General features: G+C 36.8%; 1 protein-coding gene across 2 annotated transcripts in view; it reads left to right on the top strand.

Moving 5' to 3' along the window:
- The window catches only part of CYYR1 (cysteine and tyrosine rich 1), a 103,999-nt gene extending 77,219 nt beyond the window's left edge, over positions 1 to 26,780 (top strand). The window contains exons 3-5 of one of the 2 annotated variants that reach the window (XM_070252101.1): positions 10,925 to 11,015; positions 11,962 to 12,119; positions 24,087 to 26,780. In XM_070252101.1, coding sequence (XP_070108202.1) covers positions 10,925 to 11,015; positions 11,962 to 12,119; positions 24,087 to 24,105 — 268 coding nt within the window. In that variant the 3' untranslated portion in view covers positions 24,106 to 26,780. The remainder of the gene's footprint in view (positions 1 to 10,924; positions 11,016 to 11,961; positions 12,120 to 24,086) is intronic. The other variant, XM_070252099.1, reaches the window with a different exon arrangement.
- Positions 26,781 to 27,844: the final 1,064 nt, after the last annotated feature.

Here is a 27,844-nt window from a genome sequence, read left to right as displayed (position 1 = left end):
ACCGTGTATCATTCAACATTCTATCCCAGCACCCAGAATAGTGCCTAGCACATGATATGTGTGCAGTATAGATTTCATGAATGAATTAATGAATGTTGCCACCTGGTGGTAGCCATTTGGAATTGCAGGCATAATGACGAATGAATCAAATGCCTTGAGGGCATCACTGGAAAATTAAACCAACTTAAGTGTGGGTCAGTACTACTTTTCCAAATGTTGCTGTTAAGTAAACAAGGAAATGAATCACATTCATTTATATTGATCAAAAGGTTCTGGAAATGTCTGTAACTATGAATGACTGCATTTAGATTTTGACTTGCAGGATGGTGTGTTGTGCTATCTCAAGGCTATACTGACAGTTGATCAGATAATAACATTTTGGAATCCACAGAGCATACAGAACGTATCAAGCAATATATTTCAGAGAATATCCACTCAGTTTCCTAAATACAAATCAAATATATTCATATATATATGTATATACACATGCACATATGTATCTGGAAAACAACATTTAATTGCTGTTCTTAATATTATTATTGTTTTATTATAGGCATTTGCTCTTCACTGAACTTGCTTTATGAATCTAATATAGGAATTGGGCACTTGTTCAGAAAATTTGATCAGTGGATATAAGTGCAAACCAACCAATTCTCAAAGGGTACTTTTTGGCTTGAATTATTCTTGCTTTCTTCATCAATCAAATCATTTGCCATTGAACTCCAGTGATGAAGTGTTATTGTGTAGGTCACCCTACCATTCACAACACATGCAAGACAATTTTTTATTCTCATTTTGTATACCTCTTTGATGTCTGGGCAATGTAGAGATTTCTTGAAGGTCCCTGAGTGAATCATAAAAATTTAACTCTACATAGGATGGAAGATAAATGGTCCCAATTTCATAGAAGTTGTATGCAGTCTCATATTTTCTTGGTTCTGCTATGCTTTTTTTGGGAACCTTTTCACGGGAATCTCAGAGTACCTGTATGCTCCTTAAAACTGCTGTTTCCACATTAAATATTTCTTTCTGTTTGCACTGTGTGCTAATTTTGGCAAAGGAGTTGTGCTAGGTAAGATTAGGTCAAGCACATATCACACACATACACACACTCAAACTAAAATCACAGAAGTTTTAATGAAATGTTTAAAAAAATAGTTTGTTTCTCTCTCATGAAAAGGAAATCCAAAGATAGGCAACTCGAGGCTGATATAGCATCTCCATGTAGCTATTAGGGATACACACTCCCTCAAATTCATACCTCCTCCATCCCTAGGCAGATTGTCCTCATGGTCCAACTGGAGACTAGAGCTCAACCATTACACCCATATTTCAGAAAGCAAGATGGAAAGTAAGATGAGAAAGAAGGGGCCAAAAGCCCATTCCATCCATCTTTTAAGGTAGTTTCTTGAAAGATGTCACAAAATATTTTACTTACAATTTATTTTCCAGAACTTTACCACATGAAAAACTCTAGCTTTAAAGGTATCTAGAAAATATGGTATTTATTTCAGGTAGCCGTGTACCCGGTTAACCATCAAGAGTTCTTTTATCAAGGACAATGTAGAGGATAGATATTGAAGTAGAAAATGTCTCTACCACAGGAATAGAGTCAGTAAATCAGATATAGTTTTTAATGTTGTTATTCTGAGAATAGCAGAGAAGTTATCCATAAAGCCCCGAAGAAAGAGAATATGATGAGTCAAGTTATTAGAGAGAAGGACTAGCATGAAAAAAGGCAAAATAAACATCTTTGGCATATCTGAATTTTACAGAATTGTTTTGCAAGTTATGTAGACGTATTGAGAAAATCATATGGATCGGTGTTTCTACCCTCTGTAAACATTTGACACATGGAATTTTGATGACAATTAGTAATAATTTAACCACTTGAAATTGCAATCTTCTTATTGGATAAATATATAGATAGATATACATGTAGCTAGATATAGGTACAGACAGACACAAACACGGATACAGATTTAGATATAGACATAAATATTGACGGATTTCTAGAGTCCTATTGTTATTAGTGGAAGTTACAGAACTATGTATTCGGTTTTTGTGGGGAGGTTTTTGCTGAGGAAGATTGGCCATGAGTTGACATCCATAGCAATCTTCCTCTATTTTGTATGTGGGTCTCCACATACAATGCCACAGCACCACAGGATGGCCGCTGGCAAGTGGTGTATGTCCACATCCAGGAACTGAACCAGGGCCACCAAAGCGGAGCACACCAAACTTAACCTCTAGGTCACAGGGCTGGTCCCAGAACTATATTCTCTTAATACTGAAAACTATAATCCATTGAGTTTGTTTTTCTATTCTTACCATTCTGTAATAATTTGTTAAAGCAATAGAGAGGAAAACACATCATTTTTAAATTATACGCATAATTACTAAATTATGTACCTTATAAATTCCCAATAAGTTTAGAATAAAATATTGGTTTTGAAGACTTATGAATATGAAAATATTGTATTACAATATTTTAACGCATTGGCCAAAAGGAAGGATTATTGAGCAAACGGAATAGTCTGAAGAAGAATTTTGCCACATTTTATTTTTCTCATGTGTACATTTTACTTTTATCCCTACAGTTGGAATAATATTTTTTATTGCTTTAATTCATCATGTATGGATTATTATAAATAAAAGATTATTTAATAGTCCCTTCTTTAATAGAAAGATAAAAATGCCTTTGCTATACTTATAATTTATTTTTCATCAAATAGGAAATGAACTCATTTTAAGTTTATTCTTTTGAAATTGTGGCCTTTTTTCCTAGTAAACTCTCCTCTAAAATTTTTACCTCTCACTTATGCACTTCCTAAAAACTCTTATGTCTCTATGAAAAGTTTCTCCTAATGGAAATATTCTATAATTCTGCCTGCATTATTTGGACATCAAATATCTCTGTGACCTGATTTTATTTTCCTATTTTATTGGAACTGATGTTACTAAATTATTGCATAAAATATTCATAAGTCCTGTGTATTATGCTGTTTCATAAAATGCATTTGTAAATTGGTCATGTCAGAGAAGAAGGGAAATATTATAATGATATTCTTGTCATATCTACTATTTACCTTAAACATTATGTGATAGTAAAACCATGTCAAGATATCTGTGTTAAGTTATTATATAGCAGAGCTGAGCCTAAAAGTGTGCTGTAAATATTATGGTAACAGTTGCAACATTATCAGAATCTTTTTTACTTATGAAAAGCCATTTATGAAATGAAATATATTTTCTTGGAGCCTTGTTATAAACCATCATTTCATAGTATCATTAGAGCCACTACAAATACATTTAGTATCTTGATTATAAAGTCTCATTTTGGTATAAATTTTCAATCCATAATTTTGTTCAAAATTTTCTTGTTGTCAGCAAGTGGTCAATATCTACCCATGGAGCTAAACAATACACACTGATACTTACATACGTCTACAAAGATTTTTGAAGAACAGAGAAGGAAGCATGGGGAGTGTTTTTCCTCCTGACATCAACCAATTCTCATATCTACTGGGTGTCCTACAATTCAACTCAATTCTGACACTAACTACCCAGAGTTAATGTCAGACTCCACAGACTTAAGGGCTTAGTCCCACAAGACTGCCCTCCCTTCAGATGCCAGTCACAAGTATAGAGTCCCTGGGTTACCCACACGTCTGTCCAACTTGGCTACAAAGTCAGGGATTCCCACAACCTCCTCCTTCAGGTTTGATTAATTGCTAGAACAACTCACAAGACTCAGGAAAACACTTTACTTAGTATTACCAATTTATTACAAAAGATACAGCTCAGGAATAGCTAAATGGAAGAGATGCGTAGGGCAAGGTATAGGGGAAGGGGTATGGAGCTTCCAGAGCTTCCATATCCTCTCCAGGAGCTGCACCCTCCCAGCAGCACAGTGTGTTCACCAACCCAGAAGTCCTCTGAACCCCATCATGGAGGGATTTCTATGGAGGTCTCCTTGTGTAGGCATGGTTGATCAAATCATTGGCCATTGGTGATTAACTCAATCTCCAGTCCCCACCCCATCCCCCAGAGGTCAGAAGTGGGGCTGAAAGTTCCAACCCTCTAATCAAGCTTTGGTCTTTCTGGTGAGTAGTCTCCATCTTAAAGCTATCTAGGGGCCTCCAGCCACCAGTCCTCTTATTAGCATCCAAAAGACACTTCTATCACTCAAGAGATTCTAAGGGTTTTAAGAGCTGTGTGCCAAGAACCTGGGACAAAGACCAAATACTTATTTTTTTATTACACCACAAAGCATGAGTAGTTTTTGTATTGAAATAGCATCAGAAATGTACTATAGAAAATAATATTACTAGGGATAATCCAAAAGAACATTCAAACTTTGCAACTCTTGTGAGTTTCCAATTAATGGACTTAAAAGAGCCTCCAAATATAATAGAACGTTAGATTTTTAGTGCAAATTGCCCCGCCTATGCTACTACTTGCTTTGTTACAATATCATTAATGGCATAACTTTTTCGAAGAAGTTATCCAAGGAAAGGCAACACTAATTTATTCACAAGTGAGTTAAATCAGAGATCAGTACACTTTTTTATACAGGGCTAGATAGTAAATATTTTAGCCTTTGTAGGTATGTGGTCTCTGTCACAACTACTCAACTTTGACATTATAGCACAAAGCAGTCAGACAACATGTAAACAAATTGGTTGGCTTTGTTCCAATAAGACTTTATTTATTAAAACAACTTGACCTATGACCTTAGTTTGCCTAATCCTGGACTAAACTGACTAAAACAGCATTCAGTATAATGAATAATTTGAAAAATAATTTGCTTAAACAACCTTGGATTTTTTTGCCTGTTGATTATTGTATGTAACTAAGAAAACTGAACGTTTTTGTTTAGTACTAAGCTCCACCAAATTATTAGATACCATGAGAAGATAATTATTTCTGAAATTTTATAGAATTCATAAAAGGTTTTGGAGTCACCTCCTGAAGACAGAAACTTCTCTTTGCATACATATTTATCCAAATTATGCCTTATAATCCAGAAAATCAGTGGTTAAAACTTAAAAAATTTACAGCATCAAAAAGAAGTTGTATTTCTTTCTTCTCCAGAGAAAAACACCCTTTCAGGTTTGATTTAAGAGTTAAGATGTGCCGTTAAGAAATATTTTCATTACAAAGAAAGAATTTTGTGGATAATAGTTCCATAATAGTTTAATGAATGTGGGTGAAGTAGCTTAATTCATGTATTTATTACAGATTTTTTAAGCATCTTCAATATGCATAGGAAATGATTTGGAATCATAGGAGATATATATATATATATGTGTGTATGTATGTATGTCAATGACAACTGTTTTTGCCCTAAAAACCTAAGTCATATTAAAAATTGTGTCTTTAAAGATATTCATCACAGTTTTCATCTCTTCTATAAAGGTGTTTACATATTGTGCTTTAAAAAATCAATTTACAATGATTTTTAAAGAATACGTTTTATTACAGTATTTTATTTTTCAAAAATACATTGCTAGAGTAGACATACTTTTTCCTATTCCTCCCTCTAAGTACAACTTAAAAGCCCTAGACATTGTATCTAAAACAAACAAGAAAACTCTGAAAGGTGAACAGAACAGCTAGGAACCTTGTGGCGTTAAGAACAACACAAGAGTGAGCTCCCTGGGTTTTCTTTTTGCCTCATTTCTCCCGAAGTTGGAAGTAAAGAAGCTGGCAATCTGGAAACACCAATGCTCGCAGACAATTAAGCCCCAACCAAAGTCTGATCTTTCAGCCAAAGGACCCGGAAAGAGGCTGCTTAGCAAGACAGAAAACTTTTACGTGATAACAATGTGACTACAGCCAAACACCATGGGAAAAAAATACAGCCCCTCCAACGCCTACCAGTGAATGTCAAGTGGAGAGCCTAGACAGGACAGAAGAGCTGCAAAATATGTGGAGCAAAACTGATAGACCTGAAAGGAGAAATAGACAAATCCACAGTTGTAATTGGAGGCATCAACATCCTTCTCTCGACAATTAGAACAACTAGACAGAAAATCAACAAGGACCTAGAAGAACCAAAAGTCATCAACCAACGGAATCTAATCAACATTTATAAAACACCCTATCCAACAACAGGAAAATGTACAGACCTGAGAAATAATCCCAAACAAGCACGGCCAACTGATTTTTGGCAAAGTTGTGAAAGCAATGCAATGGAAGAAGGACAGTTTTCAATAAATGGTACTGTAGCAGTTGGATGGATATCCACGAGCAAAAAAATCAGCCTCAACCTACATCTGACACTTTATACAAAAATGGAACCAAAATGGATTATAGGTTTAAATATCAAACATAAAACTATAAATCTTTTAGAAGGAAACAGGAGAAAATCTTCAGAACCTAAGGCTTGGTGAAGAGTTCTTAGACATGACACCAAAAGCGCGATCCATAAAAGAAAAATATTGATGAACTGGGTTTTATTAAAATGAACGCCTTTTGCTCTGCAAAAGACTCTGTGAAGAGGATGAAAAGACAAACCATGCCTGGGAGAAAATATTTTTAAACTATATATCTGATAAAGGATTCATATCTACAATGTATAAAGAACTCTCAAAAATTCAACAGCAAAAAAACAATCCAATTAGAACCTGAGTAAAAGACACGAAGAGACACTTCACTGAAGAAGTTATGTAAATGGTAAATAAGTTCATGAAAACATGTTCAACCTAACTAGCCTTTAGGGAAATGTAAATTAGAATCACGATGAGATATCACTACACATTCATTACAAAAGCTAAAATTAAAAATAATGAAAATACCAAATGCTAGCAAGGATGCAGAGAAACTGGATCTCTCACACGTTACTGTGAGAATGTAACATGGTACAGCCACTCTAAAAATAGTTTAGTACATTCTTTAAAAATCAAACATATATATCTCAACAACCACGTTCTTGGGCATTTGTCCCAAAGAAATGAATATGTATGTCCACATGAAAACCTGTACATGATTGTTCATAGCAGTTTTATTTGTAAAAGCCAAGACTGGAAATAGCCAAAATGTTCTACAATAGGTAATGGTTAAACAAACTATGCTATATCCATACCATGGAATACTACTCAGTAATAAAAGGGAATGTTTTCATACACACAAAAGCTACGACGGATTTCAAGGGCATTATGCTGAATGAAAAAAGCCATCTCAAAAGGTCACATATGTGATTCCATTTGTATACCATTCTTGAAACTGTAAAACTGCAGAAATGGAGAAGAAATTAGTGGTTAGAGGAGATATTGATGGTGGGGAGCGGGGGTTAGTTTGACTCTAAAAGAGTAGCACAGAAGAAATATTTTATGGTGATGGGTCAGTTTTGAATCTTGCTCACATAGTGGTTACATGAATCTCTGCATGTGTTCAGATGACATAGAACTATACACACACTTTATACCAGTGTCAGTTTCCTGGTTTTGATGTTGTCCTGTAGTTACCTAAGATGTAACCATTGGGGGAAACTGAGTGAAGGGTACACACGACCATTCTGTACTGTTTTTTCAACTTCTTATAAATGTATAATTATTTCAAAATAAAAGTTTTTTAAAAAGAAAAATATGCAAACCCTGCAATGTGTTCTTTCAAAAAAAGTGCAATCCCTGCAATTTTTTCAAAGTTTTTATGATGCCGCATTTCTCAAATTAATAGCTTCTCTTTTTCCAACAGTTGACTAAACCAAATTATTTATATGCTGAAAGGTTTATTTATTGTTTCTTTTAATTAATAACAGAGTAGATAATACTATAAATTTTATACTTGCCATGTCTCAAATAACTAATTTACAATTGCTGGTGGGTATCAAAGGATCAAGGACATCGAAATCATGATTTCATCAAAAAACTTCATTTAACACATTAGTTGCAACCTCATTATTGACCTCAAGAGCAGGGATGTTTGCTGGAGCTGCCAACAAGCAAACAAAATGTGAGTAATTTTCTACTTTCCTCTATTTAAAAAGGGTATTAATGAATATAAATATGTCCCAATTTGATATCTTAACAGCTTCCATAATACATACTTTGGAAACTCTATGCCTGCATAATTGAGCTATTGATTATTTCTGGAACATCAATTAAGCCCTCCAATTTAATCTTATTTAGACCTGAAAATTACAATAAAAAGGAAGTTTCCAGATTACTTTTAGTTTTCTTATTTCATATTACCTCCTTTGATAAATCTTTTTTCTTGAAAAGCCCTATTTGTTAAACTTCTAGACTCTGCCATTTTTGATTAGTAATAGCAGTGCAATCCTAATATGCCTCTCATTCTGCTTTCATAATTTGCTAACAACGTACAAATGCATGTAGGAATATTTCAAGGGAGCCTATTGGAATTCTTAACGGTATTCTGGTTTTCTAAGTGAATGTGTAAAAGACTTAGAGAGAAAAATTCTCTTCTGAAAAGAATGAATACAGGTTCAAAATGCCTTATCTGCAATTCTGAAATCCTCAAAAAACTCTGGAAAATGAAAGGTTTGATATAAGTCGATGGATGGCAAGATGGGACCTGAATGAACCTGGGGCTTTCTTCTAGTCTCTATGTAATCCATGAGGGTTAGTATTCCCACCTTTGCTGCAGACATGTAAATTCATTGTGCTCAGAATGCTAGCCCTGGGAGTATCATACAATATACAGTGTATATACTGTATCCCCTGTCCAAAATCTGAAAATTCCTGATTTACAAGATGTGTGTGGCCCCAAGGGCTTGGGATGAGAGAATATGGACCTGTCCTAGAAAAAGTATAAGATAGATATTCAGATAGGTCTGAGAGTAAGAACTTATTTGTCTGGCAAGAGAGCCATGAGCACAGATATTTCATGACATGGAATTTAGGAGAATGAAAGCAGCACCAAGCTGACCTTCATTTCATCAGTAAAGAAACCGAAGGGTTGAGCGACTTGCCCAAGGTTACCCAGCTACCTGGAATCCGGGCAGTCTCGCTTCAGAAGTCATGCTTTTAAGCCACGAAGATTTTGTTTTTGAAGACTTATCCTGAAAGCCTCCACAGTCACAGCAGAGAGACGGAGTCTCTGAGCTGAAAGCAGGAGGATTTTGTGAAAGTTCGTACCCTTGTGTGTAAATCCCCAGGCTCTGGGATGCTGGCAGCCCAGCTTATGCTTCCCAAGTATGAAATTGGAGGTTCCTTTTATGGAGAAAAATGAACAGCCCCAAATAAAAAAGACTATGAGGACTGATCTCAGGTGATCCTCTTCTGTGGGGCTCACCTGTCCAATGCTGGCCTTGCACAGTGGATTTCCAAGCAACTATTTAGTACCTCTGTTTTAAATAGGAGGAGATTCAAGGATCACCAGACATTTAAGGAAAATGTCAAACATGACATAGGTCAAAATAAACAATCAATAAAAGGGAACCTAGATGCCACAGGGGAAATATGAAGAGTAGGGAAAGTTTCTAAAAGTATATCATTAGTATCTTTGGAGATTAAGAGAAGAAATTGCATCCACGAAAGCAAAACAGGACACTATGAAAAAAAGGGAGGGATGTGACAGAGGATAAGATAGAGCACCTGGAAATTAACAATATGGTAGCTGAAATTTAAAAGTTCAGTAAAACTTTGGAAGATAAAGTCAATGAAATTCCCCAGAAAGTAATTCAAGAAAACAGAGTTAAGAAAAATTAGAAAAGCCATCTGGGAGATTCAGAGACTTATTTCAGACTAGGCTTCCAGAAAGAGAAACAGAGAAAGTGATGGAGAGGAAATTATCTATTTATGGACAGTTACAAGACCTGAAGAATGTAAGTCTCTAGCATGAAAAATCCTGAGGGCCTGGCAAAATAATTTTTTAAAAAAATCCAAACATATTGCGAAGTTCCAGGATACAAGGAGTAAAAAGAAGATGCTAAGAACTTCCAGCAAAAAAGAAGAGAAAAAAACACTATCACACAAAGGAAAATAATTAGAATGCCATAGGATTTCTCTACAGCAATACCAAATTCTAGAAGACAATGAACAATGCCTTCATATTCCTGAGAAATAATGTCTTTCAGCTTAGAATTCCATACACAGCCAAACTATCAATCATGTATGTAGCATTAATTCAGTTTCAAGCATACAAGGACTCAAAACATTTATCTCCCCTGAACCTTTCTGTAAGAAGCCACTCAGGAATGTGCTTTGGCAAACAGGGAAGTTCACCATGAAAATGCAGGAATGGGGTCCAGAAACTAGAAACCTGAGGACCACCACACAGATCTAGAAACAGTTCCAAACTCCAGAGGAACCACTGGAGTAAGACAGAAGTCTCCATGGAGATAAAACAGAACTGATAAAGTGATTGTTACTGTGTTTGAGTGTTTGAAAAAGTTGCTGATAATTGTTTGGAAGATTTCTAAGAATTTTTCAGGGGAAGGGGACCAGCAATAGGTAGATGAAAAAAAAAAAAAGAGAACTCATGGAAATTCCGTAAAAAAAAAATAAATATAAGAGAAATGAAAGGTAAGCAGAGTACATCGCTTGGCTCAGCAGTAAGCAATGTCATGGTAATATAAATAAATACCACTGATGACTAATGTAACCAAGGATTAAGTTTGTCTAAGGGATCACATTCCCAAATGCTATAAGAGGAGCCAATAGATAATATGTAAAAATAAAAATTAAAAATTAAAAGAATGTAATAATATTGAGAAATAGGAAGAAAAATACTCGAAAAAAATCGCTGAGAGAGTTGAAAATGGTTGCCTCTGGGGAGTACGGAAATTAGAAAATGGAAATTTTCTTTACTTTTCCGTGTCTACAAGATAATCACTTGTATATACACATTGAATATACATTGAAAAATTTTATATATAACAATATAGTTTACCCCGTTGCAATTCTTCTGATAATACTGGTATTATTCTGTTAATACTTGCTTTTTTTGTTCATAGTGTTACGTTAACCATGTGTCATGAACATTTCACCTCAATCCACGTGGACCTCTTCACCCTTTCTATCGTGGTCGAGGATCCATTCTCTGATGTATCGTATTTTTTTCCTTTTTTGTCAATTCCTTTTTTATGGACATTAGCGTGCTTCTGATATTTTGCTATTAGCAACAAGACTTTGATGAACATTCTTGTTACATTATTTGTGCACACATGTGCTGTATTACCTTAGGAAGCATTAATAGAAATGATACTGAATGGTGAAATTTTACATTTTGGTAAAGATTTCCATATTACTTTCCAAAATGGTGGACAAATGTAGACTCCTACAAATCATAGTATCTACACATAATGATATTGTTGATTCTTTCTTGCAGTGTTTTTTTCTTCCTATGATCTTGTTGCATGAGATAAAACTTTCTGGAGAAAAACATGAACATTAATAGAAGTAAAGGTTTTGCTTATATTGTTCTTGAATTTAATGGGAATGAATACTTGTTTGTCATAACCATTCTATGAATAATAAAAAAAATGATGTTTGGTTTGGTTTTCTTTGTTTTGTTAGAAAAGAAAATATTCTGGTTCTACTTTATGAAGAGTTTTAATCAGGAATAAATGTTAAATTTTGTTTAATATTTTGGCACTTATCAAGTTGTTTTCATTAAACACACGTACTTGACAAACAATAGATAAGTTCTTTGCTGTATAAGTACACAGCAGAATGGTTTTTTAATTATCGTTTTAGAGAGCATATCTGGAGAATTGTGCTTTGTATAAATACATGAATTTTTAAAACCAGAATCTGAACGATGGGTAAATTTTGCTGGAAGACGATTCCCTGAAGGTTGATACCTTTTTCCTATCCATAGCAATGCACAAGACTATTTCCTTGACCAATTCAGAGAATTATCCTTTTTTAACATTATCCTTAAGGACATTTGTAAAGAAGCACTTGTCATATAGTTACGGAGCTGTATTTGAAAGGCTGAAGAATATTTAAGAGCCTTTACTATAAATGTACTTTTGTTTTCTCATTTTAGGGGCACAGCAATTGCTGGCATAGTGTTTGGAATTGTATTCATCATGGGGGTCATTGCTGGAATTGCCATATGTATCTGCATGTGCATGAAAAACAATCGTGGGACCCGGGTGGGCGTCATCAGGACCACCCACATCAATGCCATCTCCTCCTATCCTGGTAAGCAAAATTGCTTACTCCTTCTGAAGGAAGAGTCATATTTGTTAGTTATGCTCTACTCCTTGGAGAGAGGAAGCATTAAAGACTTTCACCGGAAGAATCTCCAAGTGCATAGGGTAATTCTAAGTAAATGTAGATTGGAGCTCTAACTTCGAATGGAGATTACTTAGATCCAAATAATAAAATCCATCTCATATTTGAAGACAGTCTTATTTTCGATGGTTGTCTCATTGACCACAGTTGCCAATCAGCCAGGGTTAAGAGAAATAGACAATTCACACCAACAGCGACTATTATCTGGTGACTTCTGACAAATAGTTATAAAAAGTGTAAGTCACATATCTGAATAAGCTGGCATGTAATTTGATAGATCTTGAGAAAAAGTATTGAAGAAAGTTCTTATGTGTCCACTTTATGCAAAGAAAACAGTTTTAATATAATATTAAAATTCTCAACAAAGAGCAAAAGTAATAAATTAATAATTTGACAAGTATTTGTTGAGAATCTGCTAGAAGTTTCACATATAAATATATTGAACACATAGGACTCTGTAAACAAAATATTGCATTTTGCATTAGATGATTTCAATAGTGCTTTCTAAGTCAATCTGTTTATGTACAATGTGACATATAGAAAGGAGTCAAGTTCTAAATCTAACACATCCTTAGGAAGATGATTTCCTAACCTCTCTCTCCATCCCTATAGGAAGGGAAAATGATCCCTTCTACGTGCAATCTGCCTTGTATGTCAATTCCCTGATCCTTCCTTCCTCTCTTAACCTTTCCCCTATCGTCTTCAACTTGAGGGAGCAAATTTCAGATGAATGAGAGAGTGACCATTTCTCCTGTTCCTCTTCTGTCTGTTCCTCCTCTTCTCCAATATCTTCATGTTGGAGTGCCTCGGGGCTCAGTCTTATGTCTTTTTTCATCCTGTATCTACACTCACTTCTTTGGTTATACCATTTGGCCTTGTGGTACTAAGTGCCATTATATGCTAATGCCTCCCAAAGTTGTATATCTCTGCTCCAAATCTCTTTCCTGAGTTTCAGATTCATTTGATCCCACTGCCTGTTGGACATCTCCACTTGGATGTCTAATAGATACCTCAAATTTAACATGTCTAAAGCTATGATTCTGGTTAACCCCTCAAATCCTCTTTCCCTCACAGCCTTTACCAAATCAGCTGATGGTATCTCTAGCCTTCTAGTGGCTCGAGCTAAATGCCTTAGAGTCATCCTTGACTCTTGTCTTTCCCTCAAACCTACATGCAGTTTGCCAGGAAATCTTCTCAGCTGCATCATCAAAATGTATTCAGTATCTGACTACTTCTCACAGTGCCCACTGTTACTCCTGGTGGGAGCCACCACCAGCCCTCCCTCCATTTATGGGGTAACAACCTAACCGGTTTCCCAGCATCCACTCTTGGCCCCCTGGGGTCCATTCGCAACACAGTAGGCAGAATGGACCTTTTAAAGTAGAGGTCAAATCATATCACTCCTCGGCTCAAAATCTCCAGTGGCTCCCCGTTTCCCCAAGAGGAAGAGTCAAAGCCAGTGGTTCCTCGTTTATCCAAAGTAAAAGGTAGATTCTTTATCAGACCCTGCAGGGCAATGTGTGATCTGGCTTTTGCTTTTATTTTTCTGACCTCATTGCCTTCTACTCTCCTTCTTGCCATTCTGGCTCCAGTCACACTTTTTCCTTTGCTGTTCCATGAAGAAACAGGGCACACTCCCATCTTAGGGCTCTGCCTAGAACACTGACCCCCTCACTTAATTCAAGTCTTTGATCAAAGGCCACCTCTGAATGAGGGCTACTCTGATCATCCTGTTTATGATTGTAACATGTCCCTCCTCACAGCATCCCATCCTCCTTACTCTACTCTACTTCCTTTCCAGAATGTTTTAATCTTCTAAGAATACCATGTAGTTTACCTAATCATTAAGTTTATTGTTTATTGTCCATCCTCTTCTTCTAGAATATTAGCTCTAGGAGGCAGGGATCTTTGTCTATTTTGTTCGCTACTCAATCCCATGCTGATAAGATCAAGACTAGCACTTAATGGGCACTCAGTAGACATGGCTGAACAAATGTGAACAAATGAAGAACACAACTCATGACAAGATCTGATTTTGCTATATAGCAATAGCTATGGAATTTACCTCAAATTTCACCCTGGAATGTGTAGCTTTTGCTGTTAGTGCCATGAAGCTGATTCCAACTTCCAGCAACCCTGTGTCCACTAGAACAGAACGCTGCCCTGTCTATTTGTGCCATCCTCTCACCTTCTGCTGCTGTATCAGACAATGCTCCACTGCTGTTCATAGGGTTTTCATGGCCAATTTTTTCAGAAGTGGGTGGCCACTTCCTTCTTCCTAGTTTGTCTTAGTCTGGAAGCTCTGCTGAAATCTGTCCACTGTGGATGACCCTACTGGTATTAGAAATCCTGGTGGCATCGCTTTTAGCATCACAGCAACATGCAGCCACCACAGTGTGATAACTGACAGACAGGCTAAGAAATGAATCTGGGCCTGGTGGTAATAGTGCTGAATCTAGACCTCCAGGGTTGGCTATGCAGCTTTTACTCACGACAAAAGCAATTTACAATTTTGAATCTTCCCAGCTTACTAAGAATATTGTTGGGGTTAGTGTAAGATGTTAGGACTAGGGTATAAGGGAAAAATAGGGGGAATTATTTTTTATTTTCCACGTCTCCCCAGTTTCACCTGATTAACCCATAGCTGGAGAAGAACAAAGGAGAGTCAGGCAGAGACAATAATTAGGGAGACGGCAAGGAGAAACACTCTGTTGATAACATTCCAGATGCATTTTTGCTTGATCCAAAAAAACTTTAGTCAAAACTAATTTTATTTATTTATTTTTTTTAGTGAGGAAGATTAGCCCTGAGCTAACACCCATTGCCAATCTTCTTTTTGCTTGAGGAAGATGTTGCTGAGCTGTCTGTGCCAGTCTTCCTCTATTTTATATGTGGGGTGCCACCACAGCGTGGCTTGATGAGTAGAGTGTAGGTGCACCCAGGATCCAAACCCGTGAACCCCGGGCTGCCAAAGCAGAGTGCTCAAACTTAACCACTGCTCCACTGGACCAGCCCCTAAAATTAATTTTTCAAACATTTAAAAATGTTTTTTATAAAATTAGAATAGAAGATACAAAATATTTCAATGTGTAGTCTTGTGCTTTCTTAGGTTTGAGGTTTCTATTTCATGCATGGAAACATGCTTTTAAAACTTTATAGTGGCACCATTTATACTGGCAGATCACAGGGGCATGTTGCATTTTCAGTAAGTGCATTGTTCTTGGAACTGAATAATGCAAAAAACATAATGAACCTTGGTGGAAGTATTTTTACTGCAAAAAGGCTAGGTCTTTGAAAACATAATGTGCTTGATTACTTCCCATTTCCTTCTCAAAGTCACTAATTAAGCTTTTACTTAAAGGATCAGGAAACAACACAGAGTAGTATTGAATACTTTTCAAAATCTTTCATCTGTGGAAATATAAAATGTTTTTATCCACATTAATTAATTAACACTGTGATAATTGAGATAACAACCCAAATTATTGTATTGTCCAAATCCTGGAGGCCACATAAATGAGGAGAAAATAATTTAGCCAAGGTTATATGATTCCTTGGTGAAAATTCCCAGGAGGTAATCCTACAGCGAAGAGTATTACTCTGCACTGTGGGGAGATTACCAAGAAAACGTTATCTGCCACACCTGACCCTTTGTTGGACAGTGACAGTCCAAAGTAGTTTTTTACTACTGTCATCTTGGGTAAAATTAACAGTCTCTTGTTTAACTAAAATTATTTCTAAAGCCGTCAGTATGAAAATAAGACTTATTTGTCAAGTCTTACATTTCCATACTTTCCAGAACTTCCGTCTAAACAAAGGAAAGTGATCATGTTAACCCCTTCTAAAAAAAATAAGTTTGGATGATACACACCTGAAAGAAAATATAGAAAGACGATAACAAAAGACTTGGCAAAGATATAAAAATCAAATGCCAGCAAAAGGAAAACAAGGAGTTTCAATGCTGTCAAGAAAATTGAGATTTGAAGTACACTATTGAGTCCCCCGATGATAGATAGAAACATAGATAGATTGATACATAGATACGTAGATAGATGTTATAGATAAACAATGGAGAAGGAGGGGAAGCTGTTGCTAACAGAAAAATGCCAAAGGATACATGTAGACAGGAGTTGTGCAATTGCAAAAATCACATTTGAAAACCATCGTAAGAAAAGTTTGGGATAAGAATCATCAATCGATGCTAAATCTGGGGGGAAGGGTTGCTGAGGAGCAGGATATTTGCATGCTCTTAAAGTGTCTATCCCCAGACTTCTTGTTAGTTATAAGGGAAAAAGTAGTAACTACACAGTGGAGAAACCAGACGACATCTTGATCAGGTGTAAAAACTAAGATCACCAAAGAGGGGCACATGGATGTCTTGCACCTTTGTGTATTACTCAGGATGACACAACTTCGTGTTGTGTAGTGTGTACTGTTCTGGCTGGAAGTTCACAGGCTAAAACTTAGCATGAAAAAATATTTGACAAACCCAAGTTGAGGGACATTGTATAAAATAATTGTCTTATAGTCTTTAGAATCTCTTGGAAATATTTCATGAAGAACTCAAAACTCTATTTGCATCATTGAATTCACAAATGAGGGTAACCTTATTAGTACATAGACTGAACAGAGGAAGATTTTCATGTCCTCATCAGAGGATTTTGTGATATGAGGATGGTCTTTTCTGATTGTGCCTATTTTCTTAGTGAAATAAGAAGCAAGTCTTATGCTGAAAGTGGGTCGAGGATGTATTTGTAGTTAAGGAGAATGCAAAAAGTGTGAAAAAATGATCTCAGAGAATGGAGGGGTAGTGAAATGCATAAAGAAATGTATAATTTCCAAGCAATGCCAAGAGCCTCCACATTTAAGAAAATGGTTATTCATTTAAAGTGAAATCAGTTAGCACGATTGTGCATATTTCTCTAGCCACATTAAGCTGCTAGATACAGATCTGCGCTAACCAAAGTATTGTGTTTAATTGGGATTGGGGTTTTGTCAGGCAATGAGTAAAGAAAGAGATAAGAAAGTTGACAGTAGATGCACAGAAGTAATTTTACTGATTGACCATAAATCTAAGCTGAATAAAGAAAGACATGCAGACAGGAAAGAGGTGACATCAGTTTAAATTAATTTTTTTAAAATGCCGTCACTAAATTAAAAATTGAGGTGAGATCCAAGATGTGTTGGAATGGGTATTTCAGAAAGATAAAGAGTAGTGGTCAGATTTACAAATTGGTACTGTTAATTGGTTATAAGAAGGTGAGAAAAAATTTTTGAAAGCAAAAAAGTCCAAGGGACTGGGAGGCAGGGTTACGTGGATGTTGAAATCACTGAGAATGATAATAGAAGTCGTGGTGGAGAGAAAGACAGTGGACCTGATGCTAAATCTTTGCTGAATGAGAGTTTGGGGCAGAGAGGACCACAAATATTGAGAACAAGCAGCAACAGAAAGTAGTATAATCTCATGGCATGTGCTACAGAAGAGCACGGGTTTTTAAAGAGGGAGAATGGCCAACAGTGTGAAAAATGGCTATGAGAATCACAGAGAACACCCAGGGTACCTTCTGGCCCTGTAGTTTGTAGGATGTGAGAGAAAAAGAACAGCTCTGATTTATAGTGCTGCAGAGGAAGCTGTCCTCTCATGGAAAATCAGATTTTAATTAAAATAGGAAGGTGACGTGAATGTTCACTTCCGCTCCCTGAGATAACTATCTCATGCATTCTTCTGTCTTCTCAAAACTCAACAAAAACCATCAGCCTTTCTCACCCTCAGCAGATGATTTCTCAGCAGATCTTAGTTCTCTGAGAAAACAGACACAATCAGTAGAGAATTTCCTCATAATCTGAGCTAGAGTAACATGTAAAAGGATAAAAAGAGGGTGAGGATACAAAGAGCACCTTTTCTGATGACAGACTTTGTGTTCTACTGAGCACAGTGAATGCGGGTAGGGAAAGCTTGGAAAATTGATAGCATTATGCACAAAGCCTTGCAGAGCTAAAGGTCTACAATGAAGGACGCTCTGGGAGCTTGTCCTTCTCATGGCAACAGAGGGATGTAAAACATCACTAGACTTGTCTTGATGTTATCTGAGGGGAAGGAGAATGATAGGTTCCAATGATAGCATCCTTTCAGGGGTGGCAATTTAGGCCGTTGTAGAAGAGAAATGGGTAGGAATGTATTTGTATGGTGTGAGGGTGAGGAAGTGGAGGCCTTGCCAGAAGCTCTATAGCCTTTGCTCTGAGTGGGGGTTTAAGTAAACTGTGAGTAGTGGGGTTTGCAAAAGGGTAGAGCAGAAGTTTGCTCCTAGCGATAATGTTAGACAACAAAGAAGTTGTCTTCAAAAATAAGTCATGAGTGACAGGGGTGTTAGCTAATGCTAAGGTGTGTTGAAAGATAAACCGAGGCATATTAAAATTTTAACAGTTTACTTGAGCAAAAACCAGAAGTGGTTAGGAGCTCCCCATCTATATCAAGAAAATGTGGAAGCAAAGAAAAGAAATTATTTGATTGGCTCTAGCTTAAAACCTAGTTGGCTACTTGTGATTGGTTGTCATTAGTGTTTTGACTTTGTAACTTTGAGGCATTTACAGGCTTAGATTTTGGTTTGCTCTCATGGGTACCAAGCATTAGAGTCACTTCAGTCTACTGGCCTCCTTGTTTAATTAATTTAACAGGTGGTAATCATATTACAATATATAAATGTATCAAATCAACAAGCTGTACACCTTAAACTTACACAATGTTACATGTCAATTATATTTCAATTAAAAAAATTGTAAAAAGTAGTGTCATGAGATCCACCTGTCCTACCGTTTAAAACCATTGAAAATCAATAATAATTAAAATGAGGTGTTTCTGGTACAAAAAGATATACTTTAGTCATTAGAATGAAACAAGTAGATTAAAATGTTACAAATTCTAAAGGAGGGATAACAAAACCATGTGAGAAGTGAGGATTAAGAGGCTATGTTTAGATAATTTGGCTTAACCAAAATTAAAAACTTAGAAAAGATAAACTTTGACACAAAAATGCGCCAGATAAAATAACAGATATAAGGAAGTACTAAATATAAAAATTTAAACGGAAAAACTCAGAAATAGGTTGGTTATGAGTAAGATATCTGAAAAAGAAGACAAATTTTTAAGTTTGGAAGCAACACTGAAGAGATAAAAAAGATGAAGAACACATGTATTTTGTTATATATGAGTTTTAAACTTGAGTATGTCAACAAGGTAAAAATAATAAACCAATTTTTTTTAAGATTGGCAAATCCTCCCAGTACATAGTTGTATGTTATTAGTTGTGGGTCCTTCTAGTTGTGGCGTGTGGGATGCTGCCTCAACATGGCCTGATGAGAGGTGCCATGTCCATGCCCAGGATCCGAACCAGGGAAACCCTGGGCCGCCGAAGCAGAGCGTGTGAACTTAACCACTTGGCCGTGGGCCCCTAAAATAAACCATTTTGACAAAGAGTTATTCTTAGAAAGATATATAGAAAAGATATATAATTTTGTACACTTGTTTATGTCTTAATTCTTATTTTAATTATTTCTTATTAAGATCCCAGTTTATAAAGTATCAGTCCAAAACAAAAACATCACCCAATATGAATTATAAATAGGCAACAAGATATAAAACAATGTCAAACCTAGCTACTATCAAAGAAAGGTAAAATAAAGAGCTATATTTTTTCACTATTAAATGACCAAAATATTAAATGATAGCATACCTATATGCCTTGATGGTACCATTACAGAATTAAAGAGTCCTTTTTGAAAATGTGCTCTCAGCACCAAAATGAACATGTTATTTGAGCCAGTTAGTCAATTCCTGGATTTTTATTCTAAAGAATTATTTCAAGATAATAAAAAATCTATGTGTAGGAAGATGATAATCACTCCATTATTTATAGGAATAAAAAATTGTTAATCTCTTGGGGCCAGCTGTTGGAATAGTGGTTAAGTTTGCACGTTCCGCTTCAGTGGCCCAGGGTTTGCCAGTTCGGATCCCAGGCTCAGACCTACACACCGCTTGTCAAGCCATGCTGTGGCAGGTGTTCCACATATAAAGTACAGGAAAATGGGCACGGATGTTAGCTCAGGGCCAATCTCCCCATGGCCCTCCCCAAAAAATATTAACCTCAAAATAAGTGAATGTCAGTGGAATGATATGCAGCCATTAACAAAAAACTTTGTTAAGAATATATAACAGAGTTGGAGGGGTGGATTAGGGGGTGGGAGGAAAAGATGAAACAGGTATAAATATATTATTATTAAGAACTCTCATTAAGAATATGTCAGAGGTGGGGAGGTGGGAGAAATGGATGAAGGGTATAAATTTATTTAAAGTTTTTAAAAATAAAAATATTAAAAAAAAATTTACTGACATGGAACACTCAATGCCTACATCTTTGTCTGAGATGCAGAGCAACATCATTCATTCATTCATTCACTCACTCATTTAATATATGTTTATCAAACACCTCTGTTTTCATGGCACCAAAAAAAAGCCATTATTCTGTTCGAGAATCATGAGTTCTCTCCATTCAACAAGTATCTTTAAATGTCTACTGGAAACTCTGCTAGATGCTTACAAGACAGAAGAATGGAAAAGACGCATGCTGTGGCCTCCAACCTTTAAAATCTAGCAGGCAAAAAAATAATTATCATACAAGGCAAAATGAGTGATGGAATATGTTTCTTACAGGTGTTGAAGAGAGAGAGTAATAGGGAGAAAGGGAGAGGGAGAGAGAATGAATGTTCTCTTTGGGACATCAGAAAAGTGCTTTACGTATTTCATCCTCCTGACAGACGTGCAAAGGTAGACATCCTTATTCACTTTTTATTAATGAGAAAATGCAAAGAGATGAAATCACCTGCCAAGTCTGCATCAATCTGCGTCTCGAGAGACTTCCTGGGGCAAAGTACTCCCTCTGCCTGCCTCCTGCCCCTCATGCCCACACAAATATTTTCATAAAGACTTAACAGGAAATAAACTTTTGTGGGGTTATGTCACTTAGTTTGGAGCTGTTTGTTACTGCGGTGTAAGCTATAAGGTACCCTCAATCAAAGGCATTCTGAGCAGAGGAAACAATCAATATAAATGTTTAAAGGAGTACATCCAGAGAGTGAGATGGTGGGAAATTTATATTGGAAAAATAAACAGAATGAAAAAGAGTATGCTATAATATAAAGTGAAAAAGTGTATACAATTTTGTATGACCACAAGGACATAAAAAACCACAAATGACTAGAAGCTAGTATATAAAGATATTGTTTGTTAAATTGTGATGACAAAATTATGGATGATTTTCCCTTGTTTCCAAATTTTCTAAAATAACGTTGTATAGTTTTGAGAACCCCATGCATCTTCCCTGTACATTCGCTTTAGAAATGTTGGCCTGAGTGGATGAAGAACATTAAATATCTTCTATGAATTTCAAAGCATCCCTAAATTTTATAATATTGTGGACAACTATAATGACATTAGGGATAAATGGCATATCTGCCCCTCTTAAATCAGAATTGGAATAGTGATTGTGAAAGAATTTCAAAGGCACTATATCTCCTGCTGCATCATACATCTTTTCTAGATGAGTTGACCTTAAGAAAGAACGAAGTCTCTTAGGGTTAATTAAGAATTCTAAAATTGATACCTTGAAAAGTTTACTTTCTAGTGAAACCTTATTATCTGCAGGAAAGAAAGATAGCACAATTCACAGTTATACAAGTTTTATTTTAAAATGTCTTCCAGTAGCTAGTACTATAAAAGATGTGCTGTGTTTATTTCATGATGGATAGTCCTCAAAATATCGCTCTTCAGCATTATATTACCATTTTATCAAAATTCAAAGGCTGTAGAATGAAAGAATACTGTTTCACATCTTAGATTTTCGCGTTCAACATGCAGCTGTATAAACCATGCGAATTCTCACTGTAATGTCCTCCAGCAGTTTTTATGCAGATGGGAGACTATAAACGCTTTGTTACTGAAGCATAAACACACACCATGGCTTCATGACAGGGAATGACGCAGAGTCAATCTGTAGAAGCAGCCAGTGTGCTCCTCAAGTGGGAGGCAGGGAAAAGCTTCAACATAAAAGCATCGTAGAACCACATGCTTATAAGAAACACTTCCATGGGTATCCAGCTGTAACCTATCGTACGTGGAAGCTGCAGTGTTTCATTTCTTGGCTTGGATGAAGTTTATTATAAATCTCTTTGTCTCAGTTTTCCTCGATATAATGAACCAAAGGCGTGGGTGCAGTGCAGAGGGAATGTATGCTTAGACTCCACAGGAGTTATTCCATTTTGTTGTAGGAAACAAAGCTTAGAGGAGCTCATGCTGCTTTCTCTACAGAGCTGTGTCCTCTGCCATTAGCCCACAGGCTGCTCAGCCCACTAGAGACTTGTAAGGCCTTTGCTCAGCAGAGTAGTTCTTGGGGGACCTCCCACCCAGTTCTGTGTCTCCATCTTCCTCTTTTCCTGGGTGACTCAGTCCTGCTTCCTCACATCCCTGAGTATAGGCAGATCAGTAAATGGTTCCCGTCATCGAGCTCCTGGTAAAGAGAAGCAAGGTAAAGGGATCCAGAAGGAAAAATAGTTTATGTTTGCATATAGGAGGAAGTCCTATGTTTGTACATGCATGTTGATCAGAAGACTAGCATAATCCTATTGGTAAAAGCACAGTTGAAAAGACATTTTAGAAATAAATTTGTTGAAATGTTCCTCGTTCTTCTCTGCCATTCTAAGGTTAAAAGCTTGGCCATTTATTTCATTATTATGACACTAGTCTTGTAGTTAGGCTACATTCACAGTAAGCGGTTAAGGCATGTCAATTTCCAATTAGAATCATGATCTTGATGATGATTCAACTACTGGCAAATCTTCAGAGAGGTTGCTCACATGTTGCAGAATGATTTGGTTCTTGAAGACATGGATAACTCCGTGGGTCCCTCTCTTCCAACCTGGAGATCGACTTGAGATCACTACAAAATAGACATCCATACATAGTCATGATAAAGTGTATTAAATGTGATTTTAAAACACACTGAGGTATATTACAGTAAAAAAATTAATTTAAGAAAAATTTTCAAATAAAATTTAGACAACTAAATTCTTTATCCTCATTCCCAAAGCTGCTGGTCTTCCATTTTTTTCTTATTCCTGTAATGGCTCTATGACCCTCTGAGTTTTGGGAGCAGGACTGGGGACCCAATACCTTGACACCTTCTTTTACTCTCTACCCCTTTCTCCACCTACTCAGTCATGACCTAAGCACTCAGCTGCCCAAGGGCTCTTAGGATCTTCCCCCGCTGCCATGAGTCCCTTCTAATCCCTCACATATGCTGTTACATCATCTCAGCTTGTCTTCAGTGCACCTCAATCCATACCACTGAGAGAATCATCTTCCCAAAGCATATTCACTAGCATATTCAAAAAATCTCCAATAACTACACATCACACACTCCTTATGTGATATTCAAAGCCCATCATGAAGATGATACAACCAGATTCCTCAACATCTTTTGCCATTTCTTCCTCCATATACTTTTTGTTTGAACAAAAGTGTCCTTCTGCTTCTGTGCTTTAGCTCAAACTTGAATTATCCCTTAGCCCCTTCTCTCTCTGCCCCTTCAGCATCATATTTCCAAGAAACTTTCCCTAAGCTGCCAATTCTAAATACTTTGGCCAGAGGCACCATATTATAGAGCACTCACCCTTTCGTACATATTTGTGCTTGACCTGATAAAACTAAGATTTTTGCAGGTAAAAATTATGTCCCCTCCCTAAGCACCTAGCCCCGTGACTTCAACATAGTAGACACTCAAATATTTGCTAAATTCCTTATGTCTTTTTCCTTTTCTTTTCCAGTGGCACCACCCCCCTATAGTTACGACCATGAGCTGGAATACTGTGCAGACTTGCCTCCTCCGTACTCCCCGACCCCTCAGGCTTCAGCGCAGCGCTCTCCACCCCCTCCTTATCCTGGAAATTCAAGGAAATAATCCTTCTCCCAGAACAGAATATGTGCCAGTCAGAGATCTTGCCCAGAATAAATGCCTCTACTCAGAAACAGAACATCTCAGAAACAGGAAAAGATTGCTCTAAGGAATACTCTTTGGGGTCAAATACTATGTCAGGTGGAATGTCCAGGCTAAGAGATACAGGGCTTCTCCCCTACAGAGCTGACCCCATCTGGAGTATTTTGTTGGTTCAGTGGAACCACATTTGAAGAGCTCTGCTGATCAATGGAAGCACATTCAGAGAAGAGTAATGAGATAAACAAAACATCTGAAAATCATGTTGCTTAAGGAACAGATGAAGGAAGTTGCAATATTGATCCTGGAAGAGAGAAGATTTATATAAGACAGGAGAATAGCCTGGACTACATAAGAAACAGCTATATTCTGTGTTCTTTAAAAGTCAGAACTAGAATTCCCATTCTTTGGTTCAACAATAAATGCAGATTGAGTGCCTGAGGGCCTACTCTGTGCCTTCCGCTGTGTGAAGCGCTGGATGGAAACTACAAAATGGGAACTTTGGTTTTAGTATAAGAAAGAGCCATTGGAGCTTTCTTATTGACTAGATTGCTTTGTGAAGTTCTCGTTACCAAGACTTCACAGTGAACCTGGCTGACTATCTGGTAGAGAGACATGCTCTAGAAGGGATGGCTAAATCAAATGGTAGATGGGTCCATCGGGCCCCAAAAGTTCTGCTCATGTCTTAGGTAGATGTGAGGTGAATTTCTATGCCTCCCAGAATGGAAACAACAGGAATAGTTGAATCTTATCTATTTAATTTGAGAGTTAAAAGGATCAAAGGGACTCAATAGATGCTTGAAGCCAAGAACTCTTCAATGCCAGCTGCTGCCACCTAAAAATCACCTGATTTAGTGTATTATGACAAAGCTCATTCCAACTGAAAAAAATTGTATCAAGTTCCACAAGCAACAAATACTTCACTTCTGATTAAAAGATGAGAAGCCAAATATTCCCACCAGACTTTATATCAGGGAGTAAAATCTCAGAACTTGACCATGAAGATATACAGCAACTCACAAAAAGGAGAGGGGAAAAATGAAGTGTGGATTCCCTTCTGTGGAATCCCACTCACATGTAGCTTAGACAAATTTATGTTTCTCTTTTGTAACATTTTGACAATCTCTTCCCTTGAAAAAGTTATACAGTTAATGGAAAGGTTAAGATATTGACATCAAACCATTGCCTTTTGCCAAAATTGAAATTTTATGAAGTGCCTACCTTTAGGTGTAAAATCTTTTAACAAATAATTCTAATGTGCAGGCCAGCCTCAGTGGTTCAGTGGTTGGTTGGTCATGCTCCACTTCAGCAGCCCAGGTTCGGATCCCAGGCATGGACCTACACCAATGGTCAGTGGCCACACTGTGGTGGTGGCCCACATACAAAATAGAGGAAGATTTGCAACAGATGTTAGCTTGGGATGAATCTTCCTCAGCAAAAAAGAGGAGGATTGGTCATGAATGTTAGCTCAGGGCCAATCTTCCTCACCAAAAAAAAAAAAATAATAATAATAATAATTCTAATATGCCATATTTTGCCACAAATAACTTTAGCATTTATATTTTTATGTGGGTAATTTCATGTATTCAAAATTGTATGTTGTCAAATATTGGGAATAGATGATCAAATTTTTGTGTCACTGTGCAATTAAACCTAAAGTGTTTAATCCAACATCATCATCATAATTCAGTGAAAGCCCAAAATGATGCCAGGAATTTTGCTGACTAAAACAATCAAAAGTAATGTGTTAAGGTATAAATTATAGTTGCCATATTTGTACTTGGGAGCTTAGTAGTTAATATAAGTAGCATATCTCATTTTCAAATACATTGATCTGATGGAAATATGGTCTAACTGCCAGTGAGGTCTAAAAGCTAGATTTGTTTTGAATGACTTGCTTGATTTTTGAGCACTGATGATTTTCTTACTTACAGACACAAAGCATTCAAGAGTTCCAGTCTATTCTAGTAACTGAGATTTTAGCAAAATTTTAACAGTACATATGCTTTAATTTGTCTCTCTTCTGCAAGTGTGATCAGTCCCAGTTACACTGCAGCCAGGGTCTCTGTGACTTCCAGAATGTTGTTTGCAAATGTACCATATATTCTCTAAGAAAAATGGAGAGGGAAAGACCAGCAGAAAGTGAGTTCTCATCATCTTCGCCGTCAATGAACATTTATTGTGCACCTCTTACGTCCCGTAAAAATTACCCACATAGGAGCCATTTCAGTCCACACCATCTCTCTTCTTTGAGTCATTTTATGGCTGCCTTTGAGGCATATCACAAACCCACAGGCCGACAATAGATGAGTATTTTCACTTTTGTATTTAGGGTCACAATAGCATAAATGTGCATATTATCAGTATAGACTTTCGGAGTTCACTATTTTTGTAGATGATACATTTTGGAGGAAGATAGTATATGATGTGAAAGCTTTGAATTATGGTTATTTAAAAACTAACGTATTTCCTGTGGCCAAAGTGTTTATAATATGCAATAAAATGAAATAACTCATAACAATGGTTATATGTTGTCTTCTGTCCATTTTGTTTTACTCTCCATTCCTACCGATTTAGCCTCATTCTTCTGTATGGGAAACACAGGACTGGAGCCAGATAGACTTTATTTTGAATCCTGTCTCTTGCCTGTGTGATTTGAGGCACGACACTTCATCCCTCTAAAATTCAACTTTCTGCTCTGGAAAATGTAAATAATATAATCAGCTTCATCAGATTTTGTGAAAATTGGATGAATACATGCAAAAATTCTAACTATAGTGCCTGGCACATAGGAAATGTTCTATAAATATTAAGAAAAATAAATTAACAAAAGAATAACATAAGGATGACAGCCTCTAGAATGGCGCAATCCAACACATTAGCTACCAGCCACATATGGTTTCTTAAATTTAAATGAATTAAAATTAAACCAAATGAAAAATTCAGTTCTTTGGTCTCATTAGCCACATTTTTCTTTTCAATTTTTCCTTTTTTTATTGAAGTATGATTGACATACAACATCCTATTAGTTTCAGGTGCACGTCATAGTGATTTGGCACACAATGATCCCCACAATAAGTCTAATAATCTGTCATGATATAAAGTTATTGCAATATTACTGACTATATTCCCTAGTCCCTAGCCACATTTTACATGCTGCATAGCCTCATGTGGCTAGTGGCTACATCATTGGGCAGTGCTGCTCTAGAAAAATCCTCTATGCAAAATGCAATGAGGTAGCAAGAAGGAGATGAAGAAGAAGACACTACAGTCATCCTGTCCAGGAGAAACCAAGCTTTGTCAGTTAATTGTGATGTCCCTCACAAATATGTAAAGAGGTCATATGGAAGGAAGGCTGGGACCGGCATGAGAACCCATGAGCCATGGGAGACCCACCCAGGCTTTCCTGGCCAGGAGTGGAGAAGCTATAGCCAGAGCTGAAGGACTGATGGTGGAAGAGAGACCCAGGACCTGGCCCAGGAGCTGGTGAAACAGGGCCACAGCCTGTTCTCAGAGTCTAAGCAACTCTGCAGCTGCTCTGCTCAGCTCTAGAAGCCATTACAGGAGCATCCAGGGCCACCCATGCCTTTT

The sequence above is a fragment of the Equus caballus genome, chromosome 26 (genome assembly GCF_041296265.1).
Source record: "Equus caballus isolate H_3958 breed thoroughbred chromosome 26, TB-T2T, whole genome shotgun sequence".
NCBI lineage: Eukaryota > Metazoa > Chordata > Mammalia > Perissodactyla > Equidae > Equus > Equus caballus.
Note: the sequence above shows the minus strand (reverse complement) of the source record. Positions and strands in the feature narration are given on the sequence as shown.